The 27,581-nt window shown below is 49.0% G+C and overlaps 1 protein-coding gene and 1 long non-coding RNA gene across 5 annotated transcripts in view; both read left to right on the top strand.

Moving 5' to 3' along the window:
* Nucleotides 1-213: 213 nt before the first annotated feature.
* Nucleotides 214-16,050, top strand: LOC141419234 (uncharacterized). The gene is made up of 3 exons (XR_012443978.1): nt 214-475; nt 1,789-1,898; nt 15,015-16,050. It is a non-coding gene; the product is annotated as an uncharacterized lncRNA (long non-coding RNA).
* A 1,696-nt stretch (nt 16,051-17,746) lies between these two features.
* Nucleotides 17,747-27,581, top strand: part of Il16 (interleukin 16) — a 92,317-nt gene continuing 82,482 nt past the window's right edge. The window contains exons 1-2 of one of the 4 annotated variants that reach the window (XM_074061908.1): nt 18,622-18,721; nt 18,917-19,114. Coding sequence is in view for 2 of the 4 variants with exons in the window: in XM_074061905.1 (XP_073918006.1) it covers nt 18,583-18,721 (139 nt within the window). In the remaining 2 variants the exon portion in view is untranslated. Of the gene's footprint in view, nt 18,268-18,375; nt 18,722-18,916; nt 19,115-27,042; nt 27,524-27,581 lie in introns of those variants that run through there. The other 3 variants (XM_074061906.1, XM_074061905.1, XM_074061907.1) reach the window with 3 other exon arrangements.

The following is a 27,581-nucleotide window of genomic DNA, read 5'->3' as shown; positions in this document are numbered from 1 at the left end:
AGCAGACAGAATGACCCACCCAGGCTCCACCCCAGAACCCTGGTACCGTGCATACCACACCACGCCCTGCACGTGGAGTCACACATGAGCCCCTGCCTCCCTCCCACCCAAGAGGCAGAACTGGTGCCTCCTCCAGCGTCCCCTCCCTTCCTCCCTCCCTCCCTGCTTGGTCTGTATTATTGTTGGCCGAGGGGAGTAAGCCTGAGCCTCAGCCAAACATCTGCTCGTGTCTGCTGAATGTGCTCCCGAACGGCCAGCAGGAAGCAATACCACTCTTGCCCTGCACTGCCAGGCTGGCCCCAGGGACTGGGAACGGGAGGACCCTGAGATCAGATCTGCCTTCTCCATTTGGGGGCTGGCGAATGGCAAAGAGCCCTCTGCGTCTTTGTTCTTCCCTGTCTTCCCAGGAAAGTTTGGGGTTACTCCACTGAGGAGCGAGACCTGTCACACATGGCTGGAGATGGAAAAAGAGAATGTGAGAAGCCCCTGGGACATGAGGAGGGAAAGAAATAGCCTCTCCTTGGGGTGGGCAGGGGAAAAAGATGAGGATCGGGGCCAGTGGCTTGTTTGGGAGGTAACATGAAACGGAGAAGAAGGACAATCAATGAAAGGTGTCTTCAGTAAAAGGTGAAAGATTTGTCTCATCTGAAGAGAAATCCAGCACTTGAGAGGCTGAGGCAGGAGGCTCATGAGTTTGAAGTCAGTCTGGAGACCATGTTACAACAAACCTAGATAAATAAATAAATGGTGTCTTGTGGACCAGGTGACGCTGGGGATAACTGAGACTCCATCCAGCTGCAGACCTTGAGGCTGCACGTGCCTCACAGGTTCCTGCCCGAGGGGGTGAGTGTGAGGGAGCACTGCCTCTTCAACCCCATCTGCCCTTTCTAAGGGCTGCCTGGGGTTGCCAACTTCCTGACTTCCCTGCTTTGTTACGTGGACAGGTGCAGAGAGGCCCTCAGGGGGGTATCAGGTGCTCATAGTAGGAAGGAAGTCACAGAGGGGATTGGCAGGACATGGTCACTTCCCTTCTAGGTGGAAAATGAAGTCAAAGATAAGACAGTGGGGGATAGACCTGTTGGAAGGTCTTCTCTTCCTCGTTCCCCTCTCATTTCTTTCAGTCCCGATACCACTCTTCACTAGACCTTGCTTTCCTGTTTGCCTCTCCTCCCCTGCCATCTGCTTCTCTCTCTCTCTCTCTCTCTCTCTCTCTCTTTCTTCATCTACTCTCCCCACTGGGTTCCTTTTCTACCTCCCTTTTCTCCTCTCTGTTTCCTTATGTAGCCCTAACATGGAAAAGCAAGGATTCCTATCTCTCCTCACCTGCTATCCTTTCCTCCCTCTGTCTCTCTCTGTCTCTCTCTCTCTCTGTCTCTCTCTCTCTCTCTCTCTCTCTCTCTCTCTCTCTCTCTCTCCCCCCATGTCTTTTTCTATTGCCTCTTCTCTGTGTCCTTATGTAGCCTTAGCCCTAACACGGAACAAGCAAGGACTGGGTTCATGAGACAATCTTACTCCTATCTCCAGAGCGACATTCCTTTAGCTCCGCTCTATGGACTAATCCCTCCCCATCCCTTAGGTAGTAAAGTGACCTTGGCCATTTCGACATAGACTCAGCTGAGAACGCAAATGTTATTTTTAGCCAGGCATGGTGATGCTAATTCATAGTCCCAACACTTGGGAGGCTGAGGCAGGAGGATTCTGAGTTAGAGGCCAGCCTGGGCTACATATCAAAACTGTCTTAAAACATTTTTTTTACATGTGATAATGAATTTCAAACTTGTTGTAAAGTGGAGGCTGACCCTCCTCACCCTGTTGACAAGAAGTCCCGCCATCCTGCCTACTGCAGTTTCTGACTCTTTGGGATTGGAGTTTGAGGGAAGAAGAGGTCAGGACATCAGGTGAGTTCTTTCTTGGTGACACTTGTAGGAGACACAGCTCCTTTGCAGATGGCCAAAGTCACTGTCTATTCTGAATATTTTGGGACATTCCTTGGAGATGTCTCCCACTCTGGGAGCTTACCTAGGGTTTGCTGTCAAAGACACATGGGTTTCTTGTCCAACTCCTTGCTCTCTCAGCCCCTAGGCATCTCACATACTGTTGTGTCCTTCCTGCTGGTCTGTCTGTCTGTCTGCTCTTCCAAAAGCACCTGGATGGGACCTAAGATGAGCCCACATTCCCCCTTTCCCTCCTATGGTTCACATCTGGCTCACATCTGGAATTAGCCATGAATTTCTTCAAGCCCCCCAAATGCTGGGAGTATAGATCCAGGCCAAGTCAACCACTTCTCTCTCATTTTTCATCAAAGCAGCAACTCAATCTTTCTTTCTTCTTTCTTTAGCCTTTCCAGGTGGGAGTCAGCATAGCCCCAGGTTTCCTCCGCACATCAGAGGGTGCTAATCAACACCACTGAGTGCTCCTTTGAAGCTCCTTTCAACTAGCCGAGATTGGGGGGGGGGGGGCGGGCATTCCCATCCCTGGGAGGCGCTGGAGTGGAAACATGGCACACCTCACTTCCCCTACTCCACATCTCACCTCTAACTGCTGACTTTCATAAACCTCTTTAACAGCAGCAGGCTTTGTTTTTGTTTTGGTTTTGTGGTACTGGGGTTTGAACTTAGGGCTTCACACTTGCTAGGCAGGTGCTCTACCACTTGAGTCACTCCTCCAGCACTTTTTGCTCTGATTATTTTGGAGATAAGGTCTTGCTTTTTTGCACATGCCTGGACTGAGATCCTTCTATTTTAAGCTTCCTGTTGTTGCTGGAATGACGGGTGTGCACCACCATGGTCATGCTCAGCTATTGCTTGAGATTGGGGGTTCTTGCAACCTTTTTTTTGCCTGGATTGACCTGGAACTGCAATTCCGCTCCCATCTCATCCTCCCAAGTAGCTTGTATTATAGGCATGAGCCTCTTGCACCCAGCTAGGAAGAGTTTTTGGTTGCTTCTTTTATAAGTGTTTCTGAGTGAGGGCTACAACATGCAGTTACCCAATCTTATGAGGGCACACAGATTTTATTTGTCATTGCAGTACTGGAATGTCAGGGGCATGCTGGTCTCATGGGACTGCACAGGGACTGTCCTGTGCCTCCAGCAGAACACTTATCCATCAAGTCTCACTTCAAATTCCCTGTCCTTCAGGAAGCAGCCTGGACCTGCCCAAGAAGAGCTGGGCACTTTCTTCTGAACATTCTCTCCCATCACAATACCTGAACTACACAGCGACACTCTCCACGGTGATGTTCTCTTTGCCTCTACATCTTGTAGGGATCTAGTGAGGAGGGACCATGTGTTGGTCCTTCCGTATCTCTAACAAGCAGCCTGATGCCTGCCATTTAACTAATGTTCAGTATGTTTTTGTTGAGTGACTGGGTCTTTAAGATTTGGCAAAGTCCCAGTTGGACCCAAGAGGTTATGTGGAGAGAGCAGGCTTCAGAAGAATCTTTGTTGAGGCTGTCGTGTAGGGCATCCAGCCTCCCATCTCTTCCCCAGTGTTCAGTGGGTTGTACTTTGGGGACTTGGAGAGGAGCACAGAACAGGACCTGTGAATCCAAGCCAGCAACATGGGGCTTGTGATTGGTGCTCTCTATTCTTCTTCCAGACAAGACATTGGGAGAACTTGAGCCTGTCAGGGAATGGAGGCCCAAGTCTGCTTTCTGCTTTGGGGTTTGTGCATCCAGACGTTGGGGCAACTTGGTGCTGGTTTTCATTCTTCCTTTGATACAGTGTTTGTTTGAAACCCTTGTCACCTTTTGCTTTACAAAAAGCTGAGATTTCTAGTGCTCCTGTGATCTTGGCTGCCTTGGTATTGTTAAGTCTTCCTTGAGTCCCTAAGCTTTCTGCTTCCTATAATCTTCCAAAGTAGGTGAGTTTCAGGGGAAATCTAATGGGTACAATAGAGTTGACTTGGAGGAGTGGCCCGTACCATGACCTTGTGCCCCACCTCTGTAGAAAGTGGGTGGTGTAGGAGAAGATGCTTACATGAGGTACAATGGAACCTCTTTGGTATCCATATTTTGGAAAATTAAGGCAAACAACTATTTCAAACAAACAGCTTCACTTTGAGATTTATTCATTTTGGATTTTCATGTAGTCCTCACCACATGCATGGACACTGTGACCAGAGAGAGTTCTGTTCCCTGTTACCCTCCTGGGTTCATTCACTCCTCCATGCTCCTTGTCTCCTGCCCTCCTGTCCACTGACCATGTGGCTCTGCTGTTGTTATCTTGCCTTGTCTCCATGCCTGCTTTAATCTTAGTTCCCATCAACAGGGATTTCTAAAACTCCCTATCTTCTTGTCCCTCACCAGGGTTTCCCTGGACCCATAAGTAATATGTGGTATTTTGGATTGAAGATTTCATATTTGTGTAATATAAAAGTAAATATGGCAGCATCGGGACCTTTATTCACAATGCAGTTGTTATGTGAAAAACCAAGGCTCTTGTTCTCTGTAGGTGCTATGATTTTCTTTACAAACCCCAAAGGTTGGCAAAGGTGTGACTGTGTGTGAGGGTGCTGTTAGATTTAACCCAGGTCTAGAATTTTAATCTAATGCAATAATTGAAACAGTCCCTTGAAGTAAATTTTGATCTTTTGGGCTTGTCCTATCACCTTTCTCTAACCCAAGATGGCATTTGGTGTACATGGGGACTACCTAAAGAGCATGGAAAGGGGAGAAGTCAGGATGTGGAGTGCATGAGTCCTGTTATTTGAGTCTTGCTGACCTCTGCCTGGACCACTTTGCTACCCTGGTTGGCAGTTGCTGTCCCTTCCTTGATGATCTGTGACACTGGCCATGGGAGTCAGTGGCTAGAGTGATTGGCACTCTGGATTCTCCTCTGACCTGGTCAGGACATTCTGGTCCTCCTTGGTGGCTTTTTCTCACCTCAGTCTTCAGTGATGGTAGGGATGCCCTGCGTTCAGGTTCCTGTAGCATGGACCTCATCTTGGAATCACTCTGGCCAAACCCGCAGCCAACTGCTTGTCTTCTTGATCACGTGAACAGCACACAGGAAAGGAGGGTGGCCATTTGTGCTAAACCCAGGGGGTTGTTAATGTGATTTTCACAGAACTGGGTTAATTCCTGCAGGAACAAGTGAGTACTTGCTTTCTAGGGATGGATTCCTTGCTCAGAGTGCATTGCTGTGAAGTGACATTGCTCTGTCACTTTTGTGTCTTTGTGTCTGTCCAATGCCTGTGTTTCTGTTATGAGATGAAGTTCAGGAAGCCCTCACCAGCACCATGTCGGGCTTCCCAGTTCCCAGAACCAGGGGCAAAAATAAATAACCCTTTATCCTTTATAAACCACTGAGTCTCAGGTATTCTGTCTTAACTATGTAAACTTGACCAGGACATTAGTCATCATGTCATCCTAACTAATCCAGAAATTGTAGTGAAATTGTTGTAGACTCGTGCAGGTGCAGGTTTACAGAAGATCTGATCAGAAGACTTCCAAATGCTCTTTGTCCCACAAAGAAGCATCCAGGCAGGACCCAGGAGTGTAGTAAGGGAAATAACAGACTTTTATTATAGGAAAGGGGGAAGGGGGATTGCAGGTATAGTCTCTGCCAGGTGGAATGGAGGCTCCTTGTGCAGGAAAAAAAAAAAGAAGGGAAGAATTTTTATGCTAGACCATTTTTATAACAACCTTAACTTGGAGGTGGGGAGAAAATTTGTGTCATTCCCAGTGTCCAATGGCTTTCAGACCAGGGGGAGGATCAGGGTGGATTCTTGTGTACACTTTTGCTAATTCTCAGGTACCCCAAGTCCATGAGAGAGGAAGGAAATTTCTACTCTAATTTAACAAAGGATTTGGGATTGAAAAGGCACTCTCTGGGCTCAGAGAGAATGGGTCAGGAAGGGGGAATGAGGTGCTCTAAATCAGGCTGGATGGTTTTTTAAAGTCTTGAACTTTCCCTAATGTGTAGTCTACCTCAAGTCCAGAGTTTTAGGCCTCAGGCCCAAACTCCTGGGGTCCCATGCATCAGGTCTGGCCATTTACCCTATATGCCAAAAGAGCTGGGTAGTGGTGAAGGGCAGAGAAAGGAGGTTTATTATGCAGCATGGGAAGAGGCAAAAGAAGCACTTAGGCCCATCTCCAGCCATCTTTGGGTGCAGGCATGAACTTTAGGTTTAAATAGACAAAGAATTAGGGCACAGGACAAAAGCTATGCATAAACAGTCTTGGTTATAATAATGACCTGTCATTATTTCAGCCCTCATCTTGAGAGAGGCTCTGGAAAAATTATTGCAGTCGTCACTTAGGGGAGCAACCTGGCAGGATAAGCAAGTCATTGCTGCCTGGACAGCAGTCCATCCTGAGGAGGCTCTGCTGTTCCTTTCCTTAGGGCAGTGTTCTCCATCTCTCCTTGCAAACATGTTATCAATCGGCCTTGTCCTTGCTGGATTTCAAGGTGACTGCAAAGAGACTACAGAGAGAATGGCTCAGAGCAAAGAACACAGGTACAAAATGGAGGCAGGGATGTCAAGCTTTTCTTTTGCTCTTAGTTAATTTATGAGCCCAAGTGTGGCGTCAAGTGCTTTTCAGCAAAAGCAGTTTGAGTACCTGTGACAGTAGTAGAACAGGATGTTATTGTGACAAAAAACTCAACTATGTAGCACTGACATATCAGTAGACAACAGCAAGGAGGAAAATGAATCAGACTGAAAAACCAGCAGCCCTTGTTACTCAGTGGCAACATATTTACAAGAGTAGTCTGTGACGACTTGGAAGGCAGAGTTGGTTCTCAGTGAACTTGTACCTCCAGAGAGAGAGGCTGGAAATGGGGTGTCGGTTGTATGTGCTGGGTGTCACTCTGTTTAACAAGATGTTACAAGGAAGAGATGAGCACAGAAGGTAATTGGCAAGTTCCCAAGAATAATAAGAGGGACTGGAGAAAGGCCAGACATCACGGTTGAAAACTAACTGCCTCTAGATGAGAAACCCTAAAAATGGGAAATAGGAGGACTTTGGCCAAAGTAAGGTTTCCCTGACTAGTTGGAATCAGGGCAAAAAAATCAAAATAAGGGTGTGATTCTCACACCTATCCTTAAAATTGCCCTCTGGCTATGACTCTTCAGAGCATTTTTTAAATTTTTGAGGTATTAGGGTTTGAACTCAGGGCCTACACCTTGAACCACTCCACCAGCCCTTTTTGGTGTTGGGTTTTTTCAAGAAAGGGTCTCATGAACTATTTGTCCAGGCTGGCTTTGAACCATGATCCTCCTGATCTCTACCTCCTGAGTAGCTAGGATTACAGGTGTGAGCCACTGGCACCTATATTAGAGCAAAATTAGATTCAGCCTTCAACCTATTGCTCCAAGTTGCTGCAAGGTAGCCACCATTCAATTGAATGAAAGAAGCTTGGGGAAATGGAATCTCCATAAAGGATACCAAGTCTGAAATTGATGCGTGGGGATCCTGGAAGAGGAACCTTTGACTACTTACTTTTGAGAGCCACACTGGCAACAAAATAAAAGACCCTCCCCGCCCCCCCCGCACACACACACACACACACACCATGATTCTAGCTGTAGAAGCCTGTGCTCGACTGAAACCCAGAACCACCAATGGTCTACAGGCAGCAAACAGGCTGAGCACGTCACGAACCCCCAGGACACACATTTGCAAAGCTCCAGGAGGTAATGGAAAAGGCAGTCTTCCAAATGTGTCCTTGTGGAGCCACGGGACGAAGAGCCTCCCAAGAGCAGGATGGAGGACTAACCAGGGAGCAGCCTACCCTCCAGGTCAGGGGTCTTCACCATGACTGCCCCTAAGATTTCAGTTTCTATGCCTCTGTTGCCTCCTAGTTGGTTCCAGTTCCAGTGGAGGTGCTTATGGCTTTTGTCCTGGCCTTGTTCCAACACCAGTACTAGGTATGTAGAAGGTGGGTAGCTTGGTCTTTCATATCACCTGTTGCCTGTGGCTAACTACAACTTGGTGGCCATTTTTGATTGGCACACAGCTCTTCAGTTGCATGTTGCCTATGGCTGCATTTTGTGTCTTGGTGGTGGAGTTGGGTGGTTCCAAAAGGGACCTTGTGGTCTGCAAGCTTGTTGCATTTACTCTGATCCTTTAAGAAAAGTTTGCCGAGTCCCACACCTGACTTGATGCAGAGACACTGTTCATGGGCTGGGGTTCTATCTCTTGAGTTGGATGCCTCTTGCCTAGCTGGAACTTGATGTTATCTTCCATGGAGGAGGAGTGGGTATTTCTTTTCTGGTGGAGGAAGAGGGAGGGAGAAAAGGAAATTCTGATGACAAGACATTGAATACCCATGTGCTCACTCGAGCTGTCTTGCAGTTGGACATATTCAAAAGTTCAAGTTCTAGGTGATAGGTTATGAGTGAAAATGACACACACCTCTTCTGACTCAAGGCACTTAAAAGCCCTGTAGAATTCTCCGTGCTCCGCTGTGGAACTCTGAGGAGTAATAAGAAGGTGGAGACACCTTGGTCACTGAGTCACCTCTTGGAAGGATTGACTAATACAATAAACATGTCATAATTTAACTGAAATGGAGCATATACTTGCCTGCAGTTTATATTCAACAATTTATATTATTAATAGTTTTCCTATGTAAAACAGAATTTAAAAAATAACTTCATAATATCCCAGTGGATTGTGGCATTGCTAATGGTCCATGCTTGGGAAGGTGTGGTAGAAAAAAAACACTTTCACTGCTTGTAGTGCAACTTTTCTGAAATGCTGTCTCCCCTTTGGTCCAATAATTCTGTTGTTGAAAATGTATCCTGAGGGAAATAATAAGCAAAATTTATCAACAGAGACTTCAGTGCTCACTTTGTTTATGATGTCAAACTGGAAACAATTTAAATGTCCAACAGTAACAAATTAGTTACATAAACGCATTTCCGGGCATTGGCTGTTTGTTGATGTGGCTGGTTTAGCATCCAATGTTTGGAACTTAAGACGGAGGGTGGATGGGATCTCAGAGTTGGCAGAGCAAAAGCCTGTGTCTTTCACACTATTTGCTCCCCCGACCGCCTCAGATTATGGATGAAGCTGGGCAAGGTTTTTCTTCTCTTAATTTCCTTGGCAGCTCTTGACTTCTGGCTGCAAAGTCTTCAGATGTCTCCTGGATGGGGAACAGCCACAGCCCAGCGTTTGGTTACATAAAGTGCAAATGAATCATGAACACATGGATTCTATTTCTGTTCAAACGCACAGGGATTTCAAACTTTGGGAAATGGACAATGGGCTGTACAAATTAGCACTAGGTTGGTGAAATCAGTAGAATCACGGGGGAGATCCTCAGTTTGATGTCCATTTGTCTTTCTCCAACACTATCCTCCTTAGCATCCTAGAAGCAAAAGCTATTAATTCAATGAGATGCTGAAAGCTAGTTTATCCTCCATGAGAGTTGGGAGGTCAAATGGATTTGCCAAAGGTTCTTGGGGTTTATTTACTTTGTTCCATAGCCAGTGAAGACTAAACAACATGCAAAATGGATCCTCCCTTCCCCTTGGCTTCCGTCTTGGAACTTTTTTAATTTTCATCTTTCTTTGGTGTCCTCTCTGGCATGATGCATGTCTCATCCATTGGTTGTCCCTCAAACATTGTGGTTTTCTAAGGCCCATTGTTCAAATTGTACTTTCTAGTTATTTCAAGTCTGAACTTTTGACTTCAACTGTTTTCGACACACAAATGATGGTCACATTTCTCACTTCCAATATCTCTCTGTGGCTCTCCACCTCCTGCATCTATCTATATGACCTTAGGCTCTATACAACATAGCTCACAGATGCTCCAAACTCTGTCCAAACTGAACTCACCCTGTTCCTCTTTCTACCAGTTGTCTTCACAACTGGAAGTATCAACCATTCAATCATCCGTTGGTTCAGAATGTTTTGAGTTCTCACTGTATGGCAGATATGAGTCAGGTAAGGAGCACGAAGATAAACAAGACCTAGGGCTTGCCCTTAATGTAGTTACAACCTAGAGAGAAGATGGGTAGCTAGACCAACAGGGAAAGCAGCATCAGAAATATGCAGAGGGTCTCACATAGCTTGGGAAAGGGGTATGAATCAATCACATTGGCTATGGGGGCACTCAGAGGAGGGTTCAGAAGGTTAATCCCTGAGCTGAGAATCAAAGAATCAAAGGAGGTAAGGAGATGGCAGGTGTAAAACACAGGTGTGGGGACAGCAAGGTAGGATCAAGGAGCCCAACTTCAATATTATTGGAGCCTGGTGTTGAGGCAGGTGAGGGATTAGAGCATCTGCAGGAGCAGATGGGACTGGTTAATTTGGTTAATGATGGCCTTGCATCTGCTGTTTGAAAGGTTTGAATTTCATGGGATAGCTCATATAGACTCTTAAGAGCGATAAGCTGAAGATAAAAGGTCTGATTTCTATAGCTATGGGAGAGGATGAGTTTGAAGAAAGAAAGATGGACAGAAGGTAGAGAAGGAGGAGACCCCATGGCCACTCTGACTCTGTGGTACGAGAGCCTCAAGCAGAAAGTAGCAGGGAACAGAGAAGTGGGTGGGTTTGAGAGGCATTTAGCATATTCAGCCCTCAGGTCTTGAGTTGAATGTTGAGCACATAGACATAGGCGTGGGTGATGGGAATACAGAAATAGTTCTAGGAAAGCGAGCACAGAGGTCTCCGAAACTTTTCCATATAGCAGATGTGTGCTTTGAGTGCATCCTGCCTTTCACGTCCCTGTACCATAGTGCATTCTGGTTCCCATACAGGCCAATTACCCTCTGCTGTCTGCCTTGCTCACCTGACCTTCATAGCAATCCACCCATGCAGTGTCAGTGGGATCTGAGCCCTCTTCTGTACTCCTACATCTCCCAGAGCTAAGTTTTCTTCCTAAACCTCTGTCTCTCCAATCACCCTTCAAGAAGATCTTTGGAGGACAGCAGCTGAATGCATCTTGTAAGAAATGTAGGTTGCTCTTCTGGTTACGGAACTGAAATTTAGTGCATCTGAGAAGTGAGCTGTAAGTGGGAGAGTTGTTACCTGTGTGATCTCAGGGAAAGCGTACAGATCACAGAGGTGTGCAGCATGGTGTGTGGCCATCCAGTAGTGTCATTTAGGGCAACAGCAACTTCTCTGTTAAGTAGGAGAGAAGTTTCAACTGTGTGAAGGAATGGCCAATACTTTGGAGGCACAGCACGGGATAGGAGGAGGGCTCAGGTCACTGAGGGACCAGACTAGAAGAAGGATGGCTGGAGAAAAAGCAGTAGCGTGGAAGGAAGAGCAAGATGGCAACAGAAGGCCACAATGAGGAGACATCAGTCATGAGGCTCTAGGGAGACTTTCACTTGGCTCCTCAGCAGGGAGGACAGGAGCCAACTGCAAATGGGGCAGCGACATACTAGGATTTTAGGGACAGAGAAAGAGAGAGGTAGAAGCAGAGTGGTGGAAAGAAAAGGAAAGGTGAACAATGTCTCTTGAACAACAGAGGGGTTGTGTTGCCTACAGATAGCACAGCGCAGACACAGCAGCCAGGTGAGCCCCAGTCCTACAGAGGGACTGTGTCTTCTCCAGACACTACAGATATGGAGGCAGTGAGCCCCAGAACTACAGTGCATCTGATACTGGGGAGGCTCCAGGGCCTTTCAGCCTCACCAGTGACATCTACTTCCTCTGTGGTCTGTGTCAAGGATGGCAGAAGTATGAAGTAGCCCACCCTGGGGAAAGTGTCCTTGGGGAGATCAGGCCTGTGGCCTAGGGTCTAGTCTGTGTTCTCATTGTTGGGTGGAGCTCCTCTCTCTCCTTGTTTCACTCCTGGTCCTAAAGTCATCCATTCCACCCCCTCCCTGTGTTCAGCTCCCTTGTGTTCTCTCATTCTGCCCTTTGGATACAAGGATGAGGTTTGGTCTTTTGTTTTGATGCTTGGGCCTCCTTTATGAACAGAGCTCTGGCCTTTGTGGCAATCCTGTAGTTTAGACTGCCTCAGAGAGCAGACCTGACCCTTGGGTGGACCACTGGCCTCTTTCTGGGTGGCATCCATCCAAGCACAGCCAGTTCTAGTGGAGAGGTGGGATTCATTCAGACAATAGACTTTTGTCTCCCAGCTTAGCATTTATGTGGCAGCCTTCATCCCAGCATTCTGGCCAAGCTGCTGCCTCCCCCAGCTTTCCGTAGCTGGACGGCTGAGTAATAAGACCAAATTGACTTGAAATAAGAAGAGTGAAACTTGAACCTGAAGAGTGGGCTTATTATCTCCCCTCCACAAGGGAGAACAAAGATGTGATGGCTTTGGGTTTACCCTGGGACTTTTGTGTAAGTTGTGGTTCCCAAGTCACTCCTGGGTCCCATCTGCCACTCTCCAGGCTCCCTACTGCTTCTTAGGCTCCTGTCCAGGCTAGAATTGGATTCACTTTACTTGTCAATTTCTGTACAATGGCACAGTGTCTGACTTAACCACTATGATCATTCAGTCAGCCAGAACTGGCCACTGGTATCAGTTGATAGCAAGTCAGTTCCTTCCCCACCTTCTGTCTAGTGTGGAGGAGAGAACACTCTTTCATAACATTCTACAATGTGCTGCTGACCCTAATAAAGACAGTAATAAATGAAGTGACTGACACAGAGTTACTCACTTGAGAAATGGTAGCTGTCATCACCACCACCATCCCTGCCATCCCATCAACCACCAGCACCATCAGCCACCTCACCATCCCCTCCATGCCATCAGCATCCCCACCATCACATCACCACTCTCATCATCACATCATCATCAACACCATCGGCGACCTCACAATCTCCACCATCACCTCACCATCACTACCACCATGCCACTGCCATCAGCACTGTTGCTATGACAATCAATTCCATCATCACCACCATCCTCCCCATCAGCACCACCATTCCCCCATACTACCACCATCCCCATCCCAGCACCACTGCCATCACAATCACCACCATCAGCACCATCGTCACCACCACCATTGCCATCTCAGCACCACCAGCATCCCCTATCCCCCCATCATCATTTTCGTCACAACAACTGTACATGATCTCTCTGACACCACTGTCGGTGAATGCCTGAGCATCAGGCCATCATGTAGCCAACCAGGCTGCTAGCAGCTGTGTCTCAAATTGAAGGGGTCAGAGTAAATGTAAGCATCCTCCATCTCCAGGAAGAGGTCAAGCTGAAGTGCAGGGAGGAAAGCCAGAGCCCCTGACATCTGGGAGTCACTGGCAGAAGCTCATCAGTGGCCTGTCTTGAATTGGGAAGAGGATGGAGAAAAAGAGCAAGGCTGGAGCCAGAGGGGGCAGAACTCATGAGAAGGGACTCAGAGCAGAAGCACTCTAAGGACCAGCTCTGAAGTGGCCTCATGATGGCTGATGTCTTGTGGAATGTTCCTGTTCAACTACGAGCTGACCTTAGTCAAACCTTTGAGGCATGTGGGGGTCCCAGGCTGTACCCCTGTAGCATCTTGCCTGGCCCAGTGCACAGAGGCTCAGGAAGTCCTTGCTGTGGTAACTGACTCCTGACGACAGATGATTTGATGAATTTCTCCTGTGACCCATGCTTATTCCAGAGTTGTTCTTGGAGACTCACACATAGTTAACTTAGCATTTTTGGAATTTTTGATAAATATGAATGTATGTGCATGCATATATTTGTTCACATACACATAATGTAAAACATGCGTATATAATGTGAAACTTTTGCATTGATCTGATAAAAGGCTTCTTATAATGAAATAAGATATATCATCTCTATATCTCTATCTCTATATATACATATTTGTTAGAGTGATAGTGAAGTTTATTAGGGCAGGAATACCCTTACCACAAGCAAGTCAGCTCTAGAATGAGAACGGCCTGAATAAAATTTTATGTCTTTGGAGAATATTTTATGAGAAATAAAATACACAAGATGAGAAGGCATTCTTGAATATGTTTTGACAAGCAGGAAGCACATGAAAGATAAAAGACGGGTAGGGCACTCGCATCCACCTCTGTTAGTTGCTGGAAAGCCTCTCCCATTGGGAGCCCCCGTGGGCATCTTGGACTCCTCTTTCTGGCCACAGTGCACAGCACACTGGTTACAGCATACAAGGTAGCAAGGTCTCCACTTGGCTGTCAGTGGGGATCTGGGTGGTAGGGACTTTAGGATCCTCACTATTCCTGTGACCATTTTCCTTCAGGCCTCAGTATTCCCGTGCATGTGGTAGGAAGCTGCTGGAGGGTCATGTTTTCCTGGTGGGCTCAGATGGGCTCTAGGGGCCTGCTAAGTGGGGAAAGGGGAAGGCAGGGGCCAGGACAACAGGCTTATCATTCAGCATTCAACCAGAACAACTTCACATTTAAACATTTCAGCTATCGCTTCCCTGTAGAAGACGTAGTTTGAGAAAAGAGAGCTGGTGCTCTCAATGCATGTGGATTAGGTTGTCCCTAGGTCTTCCGGGCTCCAGCCTTGCTGCTTGCACGGTCATGCTCACCCAAGTCTTACAGGACAGGATCACACTGTTCTGCTGTCTGCAACCGGGCAGGGGTCAGCCTTTTTCACTGCTATAGCAATTTAATTCTTGCCTTAGAAACTGTGACTGGCTCTTTTCTGCTCAGTTTTCAGGGTGCTGGGTGTAGGTCCCACCTCCACCATTTCTAAGTGCTGTGACCTCAGACGAGTCCCCCAGCCTCACAGAGCCTCCATTGCCACATGGTGAAATGGAGAAACTTGAGGATTAGCGATGGTGGATTTGGCGGAGTAGTTTTCGTGCTGTGTGAGGTGTGCCAGCCTTGGTCGTCATCAAGTAGCTGACAGTTGAGCAGGTTTTGAGCTTTCCACTGCTGTCATGGTGACCTGATGGAATTTCAGGACTTTTTCCTTGAAGTCTGGAGTTCCTAATTCTCCCAGGTTAGGGAACCAATCTGTGCTCTTACCCTTTTTAAAATATGTTCTGAGATTCGGTTGTCCTTAATGTAAATGTTTAAAAATTACAAAACATTTCAATGTATTATACCACAATTGATATACATGTATATATGTGTATGTATGTATATATATAAAATTTTTTCCTTTTTTTCTAGGAAACAAAGCCTGTTTCTTCTGGGAAAGAAATTAATAAGTACAGAGAAAAAGATAATTCCTCTACCCAGAGATCACCTCTGAGCACACCTTGGAAGAATTACAGAAAAACTTCATGTGTAAACATGCAGGCTCCCCTATTACTCTGTAACTGAATGCAAGCCTTAAAACTTCCTTCTTCAGAAGATGGGAAATTAATTTTTGTCAGTTCAGAGTAAATATAATCAGTCCTGGCTAAAATCTCAGTTTCTCCTGGGTACTCCTTGGTCAATTCAGAACTCCCCCTACCACCCTGCCCTATGCCTGGTTGCTATGTACTGTTGTGGCACTGGGCAGCTGCACAGTGACCTTTTCTGGAATTCCTGGGTTTTTTTTGGAGGGGCGGTTCTGAGCTTTGAACTCAGGGCCTCACACTAGTCAGGATCTCTAGCACTTGAGCCACACTCCCAGTCTTGGAATTCCCTGTGGATGTGGCCTGCTGGCTTCTCCTTTGGGGGAGGCTCCATCCTCATTATACCCAGTGCCAAAGCATCTGGTTCTCTGTCCACGAAGGTCACTTGCCTCCTGTGTATCCAATCTCAAAAGCTCCCTGAGACGCTGGCATATTCTTGTGATTCTAGATCCATCTTTAAGGCCTGGGAACTTTCAGCAGCACCCCTACCTCAATGGGGAGAGGAGGGAGCCCCTGAGACTCTGCCTCAGCATCCCATTCTGCTATGGGAAGCATCAGGACGCTAACCCAGGCTTCTTTCTCCCAGAATCTCAGGCAGGAAGTGGGGCCCTGGTCTGTGAGCACTGGCCACTAGTGTCCCACCCCTCTTTCTTGGTGCCAACTTTGGGGAGGAGCAGAGCTCTTTTGGGGCCTGAACCTGTGACTTTGAACCCTACTCTTCCTCCTTCTGGGAGAACTCTTTTTGGATAAAAACAAAGAAAAAAAAAACAGCCCTGATTCCATTCATGTCCTCCAGATCTGTGGTTTATGACATAAACAAAATAAAAACAAGGGCAAATCTGCTCATTTTCACACAGACTACTAAGTCTAAGGCTTAAGACAACACAAAATAGTGTCTTACAGTTGTGGGGGTCAGAAGCCCAAAATGGGTCTCATTGGGCAAAACCCAAGTGTTGGCTGGACTATCTTCCTGGCTGGAGGCTGGAGGGAGAGTCTGTTTCTTTGCTTCTCCACATTCTGGAAACCATCTGCATCCCATGGCTTATGGTTGCTTCCTCCATCTTTAAAGCTTCCTTCATTCTCCTTCTGTCTCTGACCTCATCTTCTGCCTCCCTCTTCTACTGTTGTTTTTTTTTTTTTTTTTTTAGATAGTCTCCCTATATAACCTAAACTGGCTTGAATTTGGGGTCCTTCTGCCTCTCCTCCTGAATACTGGGATTTCAGGCATGGGCTACCAGGCCCAGACCCCCTTTTCCACTTTTAAGGATGCTTTGATTTTGTTGGTCCTGTCTGGATAATCCTTTGTCGTGAGGTTAGCTGATTAGCATTAATTAAATAGAATTAACTAGGACTAATTCTGTCTGCAATCTCAATTTCACTTGCCCAAATTTAATCTCATTTCACACAGGTACATCAACAATGCACCTGGTTTTTGAACTGTTTTATGCACGTGGTAAAATCTCACAGACATCCCCTACTACCACAATGCAAGTCATTATGTGGTCTCATTTATCCAGTGGAAGTCACTGCTGGTGGAGTTGGGGACCATTGAACCCGAGGCAGCCTGCTGTTCTCCTGGTGCTCAGAGCAGAGCCCAGAGTCCACCGCAGCTCCAAGGCCAAGGCAGAAGTTCAGCTGACAGCAGGGAAGCCAACTGTGGGTTCCTACCTCACTCGGGGAGAGGACGAATCTGGGGAGCTGTTCTGCTGCAGGTGCTGGCAGCACAGGTGTCTGGCAGGCTGCACTCCTGCCCTGAGGAGAGAGGCTCAAAGGTACATTTGTGTTGGGGGAGAGAGTAGGGAGAATCACAGCACCTTCAGGTGCATTGAACAGAGTGACCCTAGCTCTCAAAGGCCCTTCAGTGGTGGTCATGATGCTAGTCCAGCAGGGGCCATCCCAGAAAGACCTTAGGGTACTTGGCAGGTGACCAGTAACTCAGAAACTGGACCAGGGTCTGTCCCATCTGTGTCCCCAGTGAGTTTTTGTCCCTCTGCCACACAGAGTGGGCTTTCTCTTCGCTGTGGTCTCACACTGCTGTCTGCTCTCCAGCCATTAGAGTAAGCATGAGTCCTTCCCACTCTCAGTGGTTTGCCCACTTCTTATGCATTCTTTTGGTCTCTTCAGTGGGGATTCAGGGATTTATTTAACCCAGCAGTCAAATTGGTCATTGAAAATAATAGTACAGGTTGTCCAAGTCCAAAAATAAAATCTGGTTTGCGAAGGCAAGGAGGAAAACTGGGTAGAGTACCATGAAAGCATTTCACAGCAGTTTCCCAGAGCGGGAGCCGCTGTTCTTTGATCCTTCTTTGTCCTGACAAGGGCACGAGTCAGAGTCCCTTCAGTTTGCCTTGATTAAAGTCAGGCTCCACCTTCCTCGAGCCCCGCTGCCTTGTGGGGGACACAGGCTACATTCACCACAGTTGCTCTGCCCAAGCCCTGCACAGATTTTATGAAAGGCGTTTTCACTTGGATTAAACAGGCACTGTGTCTGTGTGTGGTGTGTGAGGGAGAAATGAATCACTTCAACTCGGGGCAAGGATTCGAGGTGTTTTGTTTGTCCCATGCAAGTCCACAAACACCCCAGAAGGCAGGACAAACGTCTGGGCGGGGGCAGAGGCTCAGTTCTTGGACACATTTTCTATACATTGGACTTGAGAAAGCCAGGGGCTCTGCCCTCCCATAGCACTCTGCATGTCCAAAGGCAAGTTTGAGGTTTTGCATTTCTGTTTGTGGTTCAGGCAAAGGCGTGTGATGTGAGGGCTCGAGTCAGTGAAATAACATCGCCTTTATACACATTTGCTTAGCAAGAAGGGCAGGAGCTGGAAGAGACCGTTGTGAAACGTTAAAGATTTTCTGGCAGAGGGAAAGGGATTTTTTTCCCTCCCTCCCTGCCGAGGAAAAACAGCTCTAACGGGGAGTTACTTTGTAGTTTTAACTCCCGGTCAAACCCTCCCAGCCCGAGGAGCTGTGGTCGATTCCCCACGACATCACAGTCCTGGTTGGAGGGACCGTTCAGGCTCTCCTTCCTCAAAGCCTCAACTCAATGAGCTTGCAGAAGAGAGTTTTCCCCAGACGGGAGACCGGTAAGCGAAGCTTCTTCCTCTGTCTCGGGGCTCGTGGGAGGAGGACTGTCTTGACATCTTCCTGGATGGGTAGAAGAGAGTTTTCATTGCATCGTGCAGTGCGTGTGTGTGTGTGTGTGTGTGTGTGCGCGCGCGTGTGCGCACATGAGTGTGTCTGTGCACATGTGGTGCCATGGCCACTGGCTTTCACCGCCTGGGGTGAAGATCACATCACGGGACCCTGGAGGGCCATGAGAGCAAACCCAGCCCACCCAGGGACTTGGTAACACCTTCACTTCCTCTGCGGGCGTTTCTGGCAGGCCCGAGCAGGCTCGGATGTCTAAATGCTACAGCTGTCGGGGTCCCCACCACCTCTGCTTCCTCTTCTGTGACAGCAGAGCAGCTCCTGGAGACGGGAGCAGTTGGGGACCCCAGAAGTGGGCGGGACCTCAGTTGCCCCGGCGGGACCCTGCAGGTACAGCCATTAGATGACATCATTGCTCTTAATGGCCTTCTTCATGTGTTCTGGAAAGCCAAGCAGGCGGGGGGGGGGGGGGGGGGGGGGCAAAGGATTTTAACCCCTTCTGCCCACGTTTTCAACTCGGAGCTGGCGGAGCTCCAGTTTTGCCGTAACTTTGGCATGGGACAGTAAACACATGGTTTTCTTTAGAAAGGAGAACGAGGCAAGTCAAAGGCACTCGGACTCTTCCAGCTCCGGGAAGATACGGCTAAACCCCTCGGGACTGGCTGGTTAGGTTCCACAATGGCCTCCTCTGAACTCAAGAATTCATCCGAGGGCAGGGACCAAGAACCAGGCTGTGGGCCTGGCCAGCAGGCCTGCCATCTTGGCTCTGGAACCTTGGAAAAGGTATTGCACTTTACTGTGGCTCAGTTTCCCTTTTTGCAATAGAGCGATCATAAATTCCCGCCTCCCAGGACAGGAGAAGCAGTAAGTGAGAAGAGGTTTGACGAGAGTCCTCAGTGGCACGAGTGTCCTAAGGTGAACATGTCCACTCTCACAACCGCGCTGCTCCTCTGGTTTGATACATGCCCAGGTCTCCGCAGAAGTTGGGCCAGGTGTCCTAATGCATCCCCTTGGGAGCAGACTACACAGATGGATCCACTTACACTGGGGAACTTTCCATGCAGGGCTTGACCTGGTTTAGTAGGTGCACAGGGTCTGGTAGCACCATCTTCCCTCTTCCTGTCCCTGGCTGTGTCCCCTTTGGTGAGGTTTCCCTGGCAACAGCTCGAGGCAGAGGTTTGTGTTGGAGTCCCTGTGGCTGTGGGAGAAGCACTTGTGAGGAAGGGAGGCAGAGCTGGCACACGGAGGCTGGGCCGTGATGCTCTCGCACCCCTGGCTGGGGTTGACGGCGTGGGCCATGGTGTCCCCAACGCTGATGTCACTGCACATGGGTTGCTCCGGGGACCAGGGCATAATAGTGGGCAAGGTAGCTCTTCTCTCTTTAGCTGAGGCAGTGGCAGAACGGCCCAGCCATGAGCTGTCACAGCAACCCCTTGTTAGCCTGGGTGGGTCCTGGGTGAGGCTTAGTTGCATGACGGTCCACCTAGCCAGCCACTCAACGAACTTGATTGTGTGTCTTTTTTTCCTCTGAGTTCAAGTGCCCAGAAGATTGGGCATTCAATGATCACCACCTGTTTAGTAAATTTTTTTTTCCTGCGGTACCAGGGCTTGAACTCGGGGTCTACACCTTGAGCCACTCCACCAGCCCTTTCTGTGTTAGATATTTTCGAGATAGGGTCTCGTGAACTATTTGCCTGGGCTGGCTTCGAACTGCAATCTTCCTGATCTCTGTCTCTTGAGTGGCTAGGATTACAGGTGTGAGCCACTGGCACCCGGCGCGGTGAAATTCTTGGAAAAGTCCTCTTCCATATATGGGACTTGGTGTCCCCGTCTACAAGGGGACAGAGGGTCTTGGGGTAGAGGTGACCTCTGAGAACCTTCCTAGTCTTCCATTTCACAAGTGCAGCCTCAGCACTACAGGGGTGGTTGTGTCCCCCCTGCCGTCAGGTCACCTGACCACATGATGACAGGTGCCTCGATTGCTTCTCTTGGAAGACAGCTGTCAAGATCCCTGGGAATCCTTGCGACTGGATCAGGGGGCTGGACCTGCAAAGGAGAGAGGCTCTGGGTCCAGCTGGGGCCAGGTGGGAAGTGGGCTGCAGAATTCTGCCACCTTTCCCACCTGGAAATCTCTCCCGGGAAAAAGTACAAGCAGGCGGGGCACTGCATGTGTCTTTGGTAGTTGAGAGCTGTAAGATGTTGCTGGAGAAAAGCACAGCACAGCTGGATTTATTTTAGTATCTTCCTTCCCCACCCTCTCCCACTTTTCTATACAATACACAAAGAATGAAACCTCTTTCCCAAACGCTGGGGATTCATTTTCAACAAATTATTTATTTAGAGTATTTTATTCTCCCAGCACTGTGCTGGGCTCTGGGGATCTAATGTTGGTGGCGAAGAGGGAGAAGACTATGGGAGGCTCTAGAGGGAACTGAGCTGGTCTGGCAGGTCAGGGTGGGCTTCCTGGAGGAGGTGCTGTTTGTGCTGTGGGAGATGGTCAGGAGCAGGGACAGAGAAGCCAGCAAAGGGGACTGCACCTGTGGAACAGGGATAGGGAAGAAAATGATTGTAGACCGTCCGGCTGAACTGAGACACTGTCTGTGTTTTTAGTGTGCTTCCACCCAGACTGGTTTTCTTGAAACTTCTTTTAGATGAGTGACTGAAAGAGCAAGCGCTCTTTGCTGGTGGGGCAAGCTTCTCCCCATATCCAGCCGGCTGTGTCTGTCCTCACCTGGACCAGCAAGTCCTCCTTGGTGCTTCCAGCCAGGACGCATCGCCCCTGCTCTGTGGGGTCCATGCCTTTTCTATCTGACAAGCGATCCAACGCACTGAGCTGAGCGGCAGGGATGTGAAGTGAGGCTGTGTGTTCCCTTCGAAAGCCTTCGTTCTCAGGATGCTGAGGACTGCTGCCGAAAAAGTCACTCCATCCCTTTTTTGTGTGTGTGATGCTGTGACTTGAACTCAGGGCCTACACCTTGAGCCACTCCACCAGCCCTTTTTTGTGATGGATTTTTTTTTTGAGATAGGGTCTCTGTAACTATTTGCCCGGGCTGGCTTCAAACCTCAATCCTCCTGATCTCTGCCTCGTGAGTAGCTGGGATTACAGGTGTGAGCCACGAGTGCCCGGCCATTCTGTGTCATGCTGATGTTCCCACTTGAGGTTGGGTTACAGATAACGTCTCAGTTCCTACAAAGTTACCCAAAGTTACCAGAACCACCAACCTCATCCCCTTGGACAGCTGCCTCAGAAGTCTGTTTTATTTTACTTTCCCCCATATCACTGACTCTAGCTTGCTTTTAGTTTTATTTTTTTTCCAAAATACAATTACAGTGATTTTCAAGCACATAGAAAAATGGGCAGAGTTGCAGTCAACATGCATATGTTCACCGCCTAGAGTCTACGAGTCACATTTTGCTGTCGTTCTCTCTTGTCTGTCCATGTCTGAATCCCTGTTTTCACCCACATATCCGTATTTTTACCTATTTGCATGTGTCAGGCACCACTGCACCTAGGTATGCATGTAATTAATTCAAGTTCAAAGAATTTGTTGTTCTTTTTAGGTGATATTTACATCAGTGAAACGCACATATCTCAAGTGCACCCTTTAGGAACATTGACAAGTTATGCACCTGTCAGGCGTTCTCCTAGCAGGATAGAAACATGGTCGCAACCACAGTTACTTTGTATTTGCCAACAATATACAACGTATCTCTGAACTTAAAGTTCCAGTTAAATAAAGCCTAGAACTTGCCTTGTCCTCCCTCAGCTGCAGGTGCATAGCCCTGGCCCCCATTGTGGTGGCCAGGCCTCACCATGGGTTCTGGTACAGATGTCCCCTAAAGGATCTGGGACAAAGAGCAGCGCCAGGCCATAGGTTATTCTCAGCTCCGGGGAAGCAAGCACTGAGAGTTCTCCAGGGTGCTAATGGGCCGGGGTCAGGATTGCAGCCATGGGTCCTGATAGTGGGTTAGAATCAGGCCAGGCCAGTGATGATGGGGCAGGTATCTCACCACGGGAACCAGATCAGGGGTAGTGAGGAGAACGGTGTCAGGGCTGTGTCTCCTCAAGTGTCCCAAGGGCCCGTGGGCCTCGGTGGATCCTGGGCAGCTGTGGGTGCTGAGGTTTTCCCACTGGAGCTGCCCTGTGCTTTTGCTGCTGCCCAGCCTGGCCCAGCACTGGGCAGGGGGGTGGGCAGCGAGCTGTCTTCCATGGGCAAGAGGAACCTGGACACAGCCAGATTGGCCATAGGAGCGTCGGGCGACGTGCTTTCAACTGTCTGAGCCGCTGTGAGTTGGGACACTGAGGTGGAGGGCTCCTCGTGTCCTGCTGTTCCCTACATCCTTGCGGAGGGGGACTGGGGCTCTGCAGAGGGGACCGTCCAGGGTTAGGTGACGAGACTTCTTTGAGTTTAACACTAACCTGTTTTATAAATCTGAAGCTCAGAGGGGATTGGCTTATCCCAGACCCCACCAAAGGCTGGTGGCGGCAGCCTGGAGGATGAGACTCGGGCCAGGGGGGCTCCTGGGCCACATTTTTTCCACATTGGCTCTGACTCCTGTGGCCAGGTGTGCCGTGCATCCATGCATGGGCCTGCAGTGAGCCTCTCCATCCCTTTACCTTGTATCTGTGTCTACGTGTCTGACTGTGAAGTCTGCTCTCTCCTGCTTCCCTCTGCCCGCCTTCCTTCTCTCGGTGCTTCCTCTAACACCTACTTAGTACTCCCTTTGTGCCAGGTATTGTGCTAGATGATAGGCTTCAGAGGGGGGCCATAAGCCCCAGTCCCTGGCACACAGATAGATGAGAGAGCGATCTCAATATGGAGGCTCTGAGAGAGCATAGTGGGTGATTTGGGAGATGGTGTCAGGGAAGGCTTCCTGAAGGAGGTGCCTCTGAGCCAAACCTTGAAAAGCATGTGTGAGTTTGTTGGGAAGCAGGAGGTGCTGGCAAGCCCCTCTGTTGTGGGGCAGAGAGTGTGCTGACATGTGGAGGTGTGGGAAGCAAGGAACATCTGCAGGCACTTCAAGCCTGGGGGAGACAGGGCTGCAACCTTGGGCAGGGATCTAAGATTTTTACATATTGAGTCAGTCATGTCATGACAAAAACAAATTAAGAAAAGAAAGAAGAGATTTCTTCATCTCTAAAAAGGCTGTCTTCTGATGCAAGGCAGGAAGCAGCATTCCTGAGATAATTGTGTGGGCAGAGAGACCGAGTGAGCGGGGCCAATGGCTACCTGGCACTGCCAAGCATGGCCCAGCTCAGACTCCACCCTTGTCCGGTCTGAAACCTCAGAGGGATGAGACCCCTCCCCTCAGCGTGTCTTGGGCATCGTTTAAGAGCCAGAAAAGCCAAGGGACTCAGCTGCAAGCTGCCCTTGTAAGAGGCAAGACCCCAAGCCTCGCAGAGTGGGAGCCTCCCCCTTCTCTCTCTGGGTGTGTCGTCCATTAATACCTGGCCTTTTCCTGCTGCCAGGCAGAGAGGCTGGCAGGCACTGGTCCTCTGCAAGCAATGCCAATCTTGGCCTTAAAACAGCCCCACTAAGCTTGGACCACTCCCTCCAGCTGTGGCCTTTAACCCTTCGTAAGCGCAAGCCTGCCCCAAGGGTGGACAGAGGAGGCTGGGGTCTCCAGATGCTCAGAAGGGCAAGGTTTATTTATCTGCTCCTGTTGGGAGGACAAGGACTGCCTGGACTTTGGTCAGACCACCTTGGGCTCACATCCCGCCTCTGTGCCTTGGGATCTCTCCAAGTCCTCTTCCTCCCATCCTTGTAAGGAAAAGGGGCAATGATACCGACCCTACAGGTTAATGGTGGAGGACCATACCGGGCTGATTTGACCCACAGCAAGAACCACACAAACGGTGGTCATTACTGTTTCTGGTCTGCTGAGGTTCTGCATCTCCAAGTGTTTTTCCTTTGTCTTGCGGCTTTCATGGAACCAAGATTCTGCTTGTCCAGTGTGGAGGGTCATTACTGCTCCTGAATGGAACTCTTCCATGGAGAGAGCCATCTCACTGTTAACCCGTGGCCGTGAGGAGCCAGGAAGGAGGAGCATGAGTGTGTTTTTCAAGTGCCATTTAAACCTGAGTCTAATCCCATTAATTGCACTAAGGAAATGACTGTAGAGCTAGTTGTAAACTCTAAAGTACAAACAAATGTAGAAGCTTGTCATGTGGCATTAGTCATTTATTTATTCATTCAGTTCTGCATCAATTCATTCAGTAAATGTTTACGGACCCTTATTGACCAGGCAGTTTCCAGTGTTGGGACTCTGCAGTAACCAAGGCTGAAGAGGTTGGAGTCTGGGGCCCATACTCAGGGTGGGGAGGATGGATGACCCACAGGTCACCTTCTCATGGTCAAGTTCCATGTATAAAACAAACCAGGGGGTTTATTATAGAGGGGACTGGAAGCCAGTGTACATTGAGAGGGTGGAAAAGGCCGTATTTAGGAAACTGAGGCAGGGAGGAGCCAGCCACACAGAGACATGGGAGAGGAGCCATTTGGAAAAGAGCAGCTGGGATGAAAACCATAGGGCATCACTGAGAGGCTCGTCCAGGAGGGAACTGGAAGGCTAGGGGTGCTGGGGATGCCGTGAGCCAGAAGGCTGCAGGTGGGGCAGAGCTGGGATGGCAAACAGGTTATCAGGGGGCTGTTTGGGGATGTGGTAAGGGCTTTGGATGACATTTTGAAAAGGCAAGCTCTTGTCTAGAAAAAACACAAGGCCCTGAGATCAAAATTCCAGTACCACCAAAAACAGAGAAGAAGAAAAAGCCATGCAAAGTCTTGGAGTGGGGATGAGTAGGTGGAGGTCAGGGCACTTTTGGGGCGGCAAACAATTCTTTTATATGACCCCGTGCCTTTATCAGAACCCATAGAACCATCCAACAGAGTGAACCCTAATGCTGGCATGAGCAGCAGTGAAGTGTCAGGTGTTCACATGGATGCTCAATCGTAAAAGTATGACACACTAATGCAATAAGTTAATAGGAGGGGAAGCGGAGGGGGGGGTTGGGAAGAGAGAGATGGGAATGTGGAACACTTTCTGTAACCTAAAACTACTCTGAAAAGTAAAGTCTGCTAAAAATTTTAATATGAAGGAGGCAGAGATCGGGGGAGGGGGGTGGGGGTCATGGCTTGAGGCCAACCTGGGCAAAAAGTTAGACACCAACAACACCCATCTCCTGATTTCTCCTTAAATATTAGGATTATGCACTTGACCAGGACAAGTGTGCACAATGAACCCAGGTGTGACAGAGGTTTCACCTTGAGGGGTGTAAGAGTAAGAGCCAGGGTAGGGTCTCACCTATACTTTAGAATAAACTCACCTTCTAAGAGTGAGGAAAACTGAATCACCTGATAACAGAGGGAGAGGCAGGACATAGATTCAGGCACAGGTGACAGACAGGGCTTAGACCTGGTGCAGGAGGGAGGCTGGGGAGGCTGGGGTACAGACTCATTACCCCAGCTTTTCTGCCACAGCCATAGTGGGCAATGCCCATCTGAACCCCAGCTGCACAGGGCCTAGGGAATTTCAAGAAGGGCCGTGGGTGTGCATGAAGCAGGCTGTACTGACAGACGCCTCATTCCCTGTACTTCAGAAAGCTTGCACTGCACTCTGCTCAGCCCTGCAGTGTAGAACTGTTCCCTGCAGGCTACAAAGGCAGCTTTGTGTCCCCAGTGCCCTCCTGGGCCATTCTTGTGACCGTGGCCTGTGTCCCAGCAGTGGCTGGACCCCACAGCCTTGCATGGAATTTCAGGGCTTCCTACGGGAGGCACCTACACCCTCATTAAAGCCCCCACAAGCATTGAAATATTTGGTGGTGAGCATTGGGAAGCATTCAGTTCTTTGGAAGAGAGGACCAGGCAAAGGTCCAGGTGTCCTGGCGCATGGGAGTGACACAGAGAGACTGTGTGTGGGGTGCTATCTGGGGGTGAGTGGGTTAAATGTCACCCTGACATTCAGTTCTCAAAGGGACATGCATGGGAAAGGCACTCTGACTGTGTAAGACAAGTCCTGGGACACACAGACATAACTGTCAAGTGTCCTATGATGTAGACTGATTTTCAGCATGCTTTTCACCCTTGAACCTGCCCCAGGGTCACCTGGATGGCTTGGGAATCACCTGAGGTGATGGCTCCACCTCCAGGAGGCCTGGGCCAGGCCTAAGAATCTTGCATGTCCAGCAGCTGCTGTTCCTGGCTTGGGGAGCAAGTTTGAGAGCTTCTGAGTTCCTTCCACAGCTCCTGAGAGCCTTCTTTTCTACTCGGGGAGTCTGGAAAGGCACGGGGTGGCCCTGGACTTTAGAGTCAGATAGGTGTTGATTACTTGGTAACTTGCTGGCTGGATGATGTTGGGGCAGTTGCTTGACTGTTGACTCAAGGTCATGAAGCCTAGCACATAAGGAGTACATGCTCAGTGCCCTTTTGGGCAGTGACTCTCCCCACCTGTAAAATGGATACACTATTTCCTGGATTGCCGGCAGGATTGTGTGCAAGGTTTTATTTGCTTTGTGGTGCTGGGGATTAAACCCAGTGTTTTGCACATGCTAGGCAAGTGCAGCCCTTTATTTTATGTCCAAGCTGGCCTCAAACTCATTATGTTCAAATAGGTTTCAAACTTGTGATCCTCCTCTGAGTAGTTGGGATTATAGGTGTGAACACCATGACATTTGTGCAATGTTTGTGGAAAATTCCTAGCATGTGTTGAGCAATGTCTCTTACCTTGCTGCCCTTCTGGTCACTTCTGTGCAGCCCAGGCAAGGCAGGGACAGAACAGGACTGGCACAGGGATCCTTGCTGTGGTTCTGCGGCTCTGGAAAGAGTCTGCCTCTCGGGTGCTCCCTGCCAGCCCAAGCAGATGGTGGACTTTGTTCTGAGGCTGAGCTTCCCAGGCCTGGCAACCCCCTTTTTGGACCAAGCCTTTCACATGGAGAAGTCAGATGGCTCTGGTCAGGACACTTTGAGCAGATCTGCTGCAGACTGGACACACTTGCTCAGGGTCACCTGTCCAGAGCAGGTGGTGAAGGAGCACCTGATGCACCATCGGCGCTGGATATGACTCGGGCTAGTCTGTGCAAGAAAGGATGTCCATTGCTCGCTCTTTCCAGATCCGATCCTGATCCAGGTCCCAGGCTGCTCTGAGGTCCTTGCTAGGGAGTTGGAGAGAGACGCAAGGGAGGTCAGTGGGCACCAGGTGAGTGATGTCCTTCAGGCAGCCCTTTGGTCAGGTGGATGTTGCCTGAGCCTCCCCC

Source organism: Castor canadensis, chromosome 19, assembly GCF_047511655.1.
Source record: "Castor canadensis chromosome 19, mCasCan1.hap1v2, whole genome shotgun sequence".
Lineage (NCBI taxonomy): Eukaryota > Metazoa > Chordata > Mammalia > Rodentia > Castoridae > Castor > Castor canadensis.
Note: the sequence above shows the minus strand (reverse complement) of the source record. Positions and strands in the feature narration are given on the sequence as shown.